The sequence below is a fragment of the Gadus macrocephalus genome, chromosome 22, assembly GCF_031168955.1.
Source record: "Gadus macrocephalus chromosome 22, ASM3116895v1".
Taxonomy (NCBI): Eukaryota; Metazoa; Chordata; class Actinopteri; order Gadiformes; family Gadidae; genus Gadus; species Gadus macrocephalus.
The window spans coordinates 4,071,353-4,078,050 of record NC_082403.1 but is presented as its reverse complement, the minus strand read 5'-3'; the positions used below and the strand labels follow the sequence as shown (position 1 = coordinate 4,078,050).

General features: G+C 54.0%; 1 protein-coding gene across 2 annotated transcripts; it reads left to right on the top strand.

Annotated features, from left to right (window-relative positions):
- The first annotated feature begins 301 nt into the window (after positions 1-301).
- On the top strand, positions 302-6,365 carry ncdn (neurochondrin). 2 transcript variants are annotated; one of them, XM_060043527.1, is made up of 9 exons: positions 302-413; positions 642-893; positions 1,024-1,560; positions 1,893-2,358; positions 2,912-3,081; positions 3,599-3,837; positions 4,235-4,450; positions 5,020-5,162; positions 5,914-6,365. In XM_060043527.1, exons 2-9 carry the CDS (start codon positions 672-674, stop codon positions 6,339-6,341), a joined length of 2,421 nt encoding a protein of 806 aa, XP_059899510.1. In that variant the 5' UTR covers positions 302-413; positions 642-671; the 3' UTR covers positions 6,342-6,365. The 2 variants fall into 2 exon arrangements, with proteins under 2 accessions (XP_059899510.1, XP_059899511.1); XM_060043528.1 differs by having other exon boundaries at positions 377-497; positions 5,914-6,359.
- The last annotated feature ends 333 nt before the right edge of the window (positions 6,366-6,698 follow it).

Genomic DNA, 6,698 nt, shown 5'->3' with positions numbered 1-6,698 from the left:
AAAAGTAAAATGTTGGATATTATTTTAAAAGTAGCGACCCCTATCGTCGACTGTGAAAACTGTACCTTAGTTTTCTCTAGCGCCTCCTATTGTCCACAATGCGAACCTTGGGATTTAATGTGATACATCCACATTGGATGATTCGCTTTGTTTATTTTTATTCTATCACCGTATCTATTCGGGTGATATTTGACACGGGGGGAACGTTACTATCTTTAATTGTAGTCCACATCACGTCTTGCTGACGTTTAAAACAGGCACCAAAATGGCTTCCCGCTACGGCGCAGTGAAACACGCCGTGATTGGCTGGTAGGTACATTCGGAGCGATGTGATTGGTTGGGCGCAGCTTTGTTTTGACAGCTCTCTTCCTGAAAATGCTCACGTTGTTGTAGTGTGGGACTGATGCATCGAGGTAGTTTTATTTTGTACATCTTTACTTTATTGAGCTCTCGCAAGTTGTTCTTATAATATAACATTTTAGTTGGTTAGAGTTAAGGTGTGTAAATAGGTTTTCGTCTTATAGCCTAGCATAGTGAAATGAGCTTTGGTGCTTTAACCAGACGTGATCACATGCGTTGTTTCGGATGATGTTGGTTTCTATTCGTTGTTCCCGTTTCTTCATTCATGTTGTTCTTTTTAGGACCTCAGTAACGTTGGATCCTACGTCAAGATGACCCAAGTTACCGAAGTTGCTGTTCTGAGCACGGTGGATGAACCTAACGCCCATGATCCTGCCCTAGCTGAGGATGAGGAGGATGGAGGAGAAAGAGTAGAGCCGATCACGGAAGCAGGGGAAGGCCTGACTCCTTCCCAGAGAGAAGTGTTGGAGAGATGTCTCCACGCTCTTACGCATGCTAAGAACGACAGCCACACGCTGGCGGCGCTGCTCCTGGTAGGGACCCTGAAAATAACGGGTTGTTTATACAAGTGTCACTGACGCATTCTTATTCACATGTATCCTTATCTCCCGTTGTCTGATGCAACAGTGCAATTTACTCAAGTGTCATGACCGTTTTTCTCAGATCACGCGCATATGCCCCGCCAGTCAGCTCGACAAACCCACCCTGAGACGCATCTTCGAGGCGGTCGGTCTGAACCTACCGCACCGGCTTCTCGTCACGGCGGTCCGGGGGAGCGACTCCGCCACGGCCAGCCTGCCCCCCGAGGAGCTCCTCTCCCTGGGCACGGCCCTGCTCGCCGCGCTGAGCACGGACCCCGACATGGCCTCGCACCCCCACCTGCTGTCCACCGTCCCGCTCCTGCTGGGGCTGCTGGCAGACGGACCCTCACAGACCCATGGGACCCCCGGGCAGAACCTCACAGCAGAACCACACTCTGGTCCTGATGGTGGTGGTGGTGGCGGCGGCGGTAGTGATGATGTTGGCCGCGGTGGGGAAAATGCCCAAGAGGCCCCAGGCTCCGCTCCCAGACTGGACCAGGCCATGGCTGCGGACTGCTACCAGATCCTGGAGGCGGTGTGCTCGTTGGAGACGGGCCCCGAGCAGCTGTTGAGCCGGGGGGCTGTACCCAACCTGTGCAGAGCCATCGAGCACAACCAGGTAGACCTCCAGGCTAAATACACGACCGTCGGGAATTGTATCTGGAAATGTTCCATCTTTTTGGTTAAATATTTCAGTTCAAACATAGCGGAATTAGTGGCAAACCGTTTTACTAACTTAGTAATTGTGTACCTGCACTGTCTGACATTTGTTCATATTCATTAACCCTTCTTACCTTTTATGTCTGTGTTTTTATCGACTCAATTTAAATGCCTTTTAGGAGATTCAATGAGAAAATGTGACTCCTGCCCATGTCCAGCCCTGTGAATTGCCTTTGTGTTTGGTTCTGTAAGCTTAACCGTAAGCCCTCCACCCACCCCCTCTGTGACCAGGTGCTGAGCCAGGAGAAGGGGCTTCCCCTGCTGGGCTGCCTGCTGTCCGGCCGGTCCCGGGAGAAGGCGTGGCGGAAACACCCGGAGCTGCTCCTCTCCCTGCTGGCCCGCGTCTCGGCCCACTTCCGCCAGGCCGAGGGCCAGGCCCGGCTGGACCAGTGCCCCCGGCTGATGCAGTTCCTGCCTCCGCCGGGGGTGGCGACGGAGAGCGCGGCGGCGCTGAAGGAGGTGGTGTCGGCGCTGTGGGAGGAGCTGAGGCCCATGACGCAGGCCAGGCTCACGCCCGCGCAGATCGGCCCCCTCCTGGTGCTCGGCGCCTGTCTGCTGGACCTGGGCGGCTGGGAGCCGGCGGGGCCGCCCAAGTTCTGCTGCCTGCTGGTGAACCGGGCCTGTGTGGAGGTGAGGATGGGCCTGGAGGAGCCGCCCGGGACGGAGATCAGCGCCGAGCTGCAGCACACGCTCACAGGTGGGTCGGGCGGTTAATGATACGGGTTGTGTTGGTTAGGTAGTAATCATAGAACTTATAGAAGGCAGTACTCACCGACTGAATACTTGTACTGGTACTTGGGAGTGTTACTACTAGTATGTATAAAGTATTGCTACAGTGTTTAATGTAGTGGGATTGATTCGTAGTAGTTAAAGCACTTATAAAAGTCAGTACTCGGTGACTCACCGACTGAATACTTGTACTGGTACTTGTGAGTGTTACTAGTATAAAGTATTGTTACAGCTGTGTGTTATGTAGTGTTACAGTCGGGATTGATTCGTAGTAGTTAAAGCCCTTCTAAAGGAGAGGGCTTAGTGTTACTGGTATGTATAGTCTAGTGTTACAGTTGTTTATAGTATTATAGGTTTGTATGCACAGCTTTGTATACAGTACACTGGGTCTCGTATAAATATACAAGATTGCGCGCTACGTTACTTTAAACACTCACAATAAATACAGAAAAATGTATCCAATCCTTTTTTTTTTGCACAATTTGAGGTTTTGGAACAGTCCTAACTGAACATGCTCCTAGGCTGCTACCGCATCATGGAGGCCGCCATGGAGCAGGCCTGCAGCCAGGCACTCGCCCAGAGCGAGGCCCCGGCCCGGCCTGCCATCACTGGGATCAGCCTGCAGCAGAGCCGGCAGGTCCTGCTGGTGCTCCAGGAGGCCTTCGCTGCTCTGATATACCACCTGTCACAGGTACAGGGAAAACTGTGCAAGTGAATGAGTTAGTTTGTGTTGGTACCGGCCGGCCCCAAATGGTCTGTTTAGACTTTTGGCACGAGATATGCGGGAAATGTTTTAAATTCTGTGCGTCTCTAAACTGTAGAGCTACTTGCTACTCTCTAGTAATTGAACCGAGGCTTGTGTCCCAAGCGACTTGCAGTATATATAGCTTTGGTTGTGTGTGGTTTAGGTACTGGTAGGGTTAGGCATCTGGCTCTAGGATGTGTACACGTACCCCGGGCATCAACATCAATGGAGCTCATCAACACTACGGCGACTTACAAGAATAACATTTGTCAGAAGACGGTGAAACAACAATAAACCTTTGACGGTATAGTAAGGATGATCACAGAACCAAGTTTCAAGGATTAGCGATTGTTCGGCTAACCCATTCCCCGTACACAACAGAGATGGCGAGGATAAGATGCTGCACAACTAGTTCGTTCTTCAGTCCCACTCCTCAACTCTCCCCCCTCCCCCTCCCTCCAAGGTGGACCCCAGTCGCTATGGCGACCCGTTTGTGTTCGCCACGTTCCGCTCGCTGTGCGCCTGGCTGGCCGAGGAGACGGCCTGTCTGAAGGAGGAGGTGACCGCCCTCCTGCCGTTCCTGATTGGCTACGCCAGGGCCCATCTGATGGGGGAGGGCCCCGACCAGAGCCTCTCCCATTGGATGTCTGAGATGTCCGTCGGGGAAGAGGGCGGGGCCTGGTCGGGCAGTCAAGCGCTGAGGTAAGAGAGGGACGAGGCCGATGGAAGTACTTGGTCCACAGCGGTACTGGGGTGTAATGGAAAAATGCATAGATTGATCAACGCAACTTCACAAATGTGCTCGCCCCGCAAAAAAGAAAATGATGACTGCACGCCTTGACTTTTGATCAATGTGTGGCAAATCTTAGACTTGTGCCAGTGAGAGAACAGAGTGTGTGTGGGGGGGGTGGAACGGGACGGGACGGGACGAGACGAGACGAACCAATCAGAAGATGAAGCACTCCTTCGCGTACTCTCATCAAGGCTACAAGCTCTCGCATTTCGCAACGTATTAACCTTCACACTTGTCCTCCTCTCCCTCCCTCCTCTCCTCTCCTCTCCTCTCCTCCCTCCCTCCTCTCCTACGTCCCCCCCCCAGGTACCTCCTGCCGGCTCTGTGCCACCTCTCGGCGGAGGACGGGCCCCGGAAGGTTCTCCTCTCCCTGGAGGCCCCGGCCCTGCTGGTGGAGTTCGTGTCGCGGGGGTGGGCCCGTCTGAAGGGGAGGGCGGGGGTCGCGACCCCCCGGGACCCCGGCCTGGAGACGGCCTGCTCCGCCCTGCTCAACTTCACCGTCACGGAGCCCGACAGCGTCAGGTTAGCACCACCTTAACAGACCACCGAACCCCCAACCTCCGTCAGGTTAGCCACCACCTTAACCGCTGAAGCGCCACCACTACTGGACAGAGTAGCAGCCTAGCGTAGCTCGATTAGCAGCACACAGTGTGGAGACGGACCCGTCGCTTAACATGTACACATGCACGTCTGCAGTGCCGGGTTGATATTCATCTTTATTTGCCTTCTTACACTTTTATTCTCCATTTCTTCTAAATTATTTATTTTATTGAATATCTTTTTTGTAAAGCTTTCACAATTTGATTCCTGCCAGTGTCTTAACACGTTGAACGGCCGTGGTGTTTGAACTGTCTCATAAAACATCATCCACAAACCAATCCGGCATTCACATAGAGATTACCAGGACCGTTATCAGGAGTACACGATGTCCTATTCGTGTTACAGGGAAGAAAACAGATAATAATCATACAACGGTGTTTATATGACCAGTTCCTATTCGAGCGAGCCAATAACAGTATTATAATTGAACCAGCTCTCTTACAGTTGAGTGACACAGACACTAATTCGTTTTTTTTCCCTTGTTTGTTTAGGAATGACCCCTGCTTTAGGACCCTGGAGACTCTCCTCAGCGAAGCCCTTCCTGTCCTGGTCCACAAGCCCGCCCTCCTCGTCCTTGCTGCCAACCTCTGCACTCTGGGCCTCATGATTGGCCGGCTGATGCCAGCGACGTCAGGTGACTTACCCAGTGTTTCCTGAATGTCAGGACTTCCTGACATTCGGTCAAATAGATACGCAAAGCCACCGTTATTCTGGTAATATTTACGGTTGAGTTATTTTTAGTACATTTATGTGAACGACATTAAAACAAGATTCAGGATGTTCAGAAACTGTTAGGAGTGAGGCTCCTTGCTTAAGGCCTACAGGTCGGCTGGGGACGTTGTGGAATCGAACCCACGACCTTTCAGCTAGTTGACCCACCCTTAAGTTAACATGCGATTTCTTTCATCATAAGAAGCTTCTTAAAGGCTGTTCACTGTTACAGTATCAAAGTAATCTGTGCTTTTAGGGGGCACATTTAGATCCATAACCATCCATCTCCATGATGATCCTAATTTGTATTACTTGCTTTTGGGGGGCCAGATTATGATCCATAACCACCCGTCTATCTCCATGACGATCCTCACTCCTCCTCCTCTCCCCCCCCCATCCGTCTCCATGACGATCCCAACTCCTCCTCCTCTCCCCCCCATCCGTCTCCATGACGATCCTAACTTGTAGTTCTTGCTTTTGGGGGGCCAGATTATGATCCATAACCACCTGTCTATCTCCATGACGATCCTCCTCCTCCTCCATCCCCCCATCCGTCTCCATGACGATCCTAACTCCTCCTGCCCCCCCCCTTCTGTCTCCATGACGATCCTAACTCCTCCTGCCCCCCCCCTTCCGTCTCCATGACGATCCTAACTCCTCCTCTCCCCCCCCAGGTCCGGCCGAGTCGGGCCCGCGACGGTTCTTCTCGGCGGCGCTGCGCTTCCTCAGCGGGGCCCTGGAGGGGCCCGGCCCCCGGCCCGGCCCCGTGGCGGTGAGCTCCGCCTGGGAGGCGTGGTGGGGCGAAGCCCAGGAGCTGTGGAGGCTGGGGCTGCAGGCCCTGGGCGGCTGCGTGCGGGCCCAGCCCTGGCTCTCGGCCCTGGTGCGGGAGGAGGGCTGGCTGGCCGGCACCCTGGCCCTCCTGGAGACGGGGGCCCGGCTGCCCGACCAGCGGACCCAGGAGGCCCTGGAGGAGGCCCTGTGCGCGCTGGCCGAGGGCTGCCCCGCCTGCCGGCAGGAGATCGGGGGCCGCATGAGGGCGGGGCGGGCCGAGGGGGCCCTGGGGGGCATGGGGGCCCTCAGGAAGACGGTGGGGGTCAAGTGAGACGCTGGGGGGGGCGGGGGTCAGGTGAGGCAGTGTGGGGGTCAGGTGGGATGGTGGGGGGGTCAAGGGAGACAGTGGGGGTCCAGTGAGACAGTGGGGGTTTGATGGAGGGTCAGAAGAGAAGGCGTGGCCTGATGGTGGGGGGGGGGGGGGGGGGGGCATATAGAAAGAAAGGCGTGGCCTGACGGAGAACGTTTTAACTCGCAACTTGTAGCAGAAGTATATTCCCTCCCGTAGCTAAGGCTCTTATTGTATGATAGAATGAAGAAGGTCAAGCACTCTCGCAGATGGAGCCCAAGGGTTACACGTTGGTCTACTATATAGACTAATAAAGTGATAATAAAGCATGTATAAGTC

Bases quoted from the DNA above. Each gene is read 5' to 3' on its own strand.
- ncdn (XM_060043527.1), top strand. From the start codon at position 672: ATGACCCAAGTTACCGAAGTTGCTGTTCTGAGCACGGTGGATGAACCT. The intron at 894-1,023 runs GTAGGGACCCTG...CGTTTTTCTCAG, and splicing joins CGCTGGCGGCGCTGCTCCTG to ATCACGCGCATATGCCCCGC. The intron at 2,359-2,911 runs GTGGGTCGGGCG...ACATGCTCCTAG, and splicing joins GCTGCAGCACACGCTCACAG to GCTGCTACCGCATCATGGAG.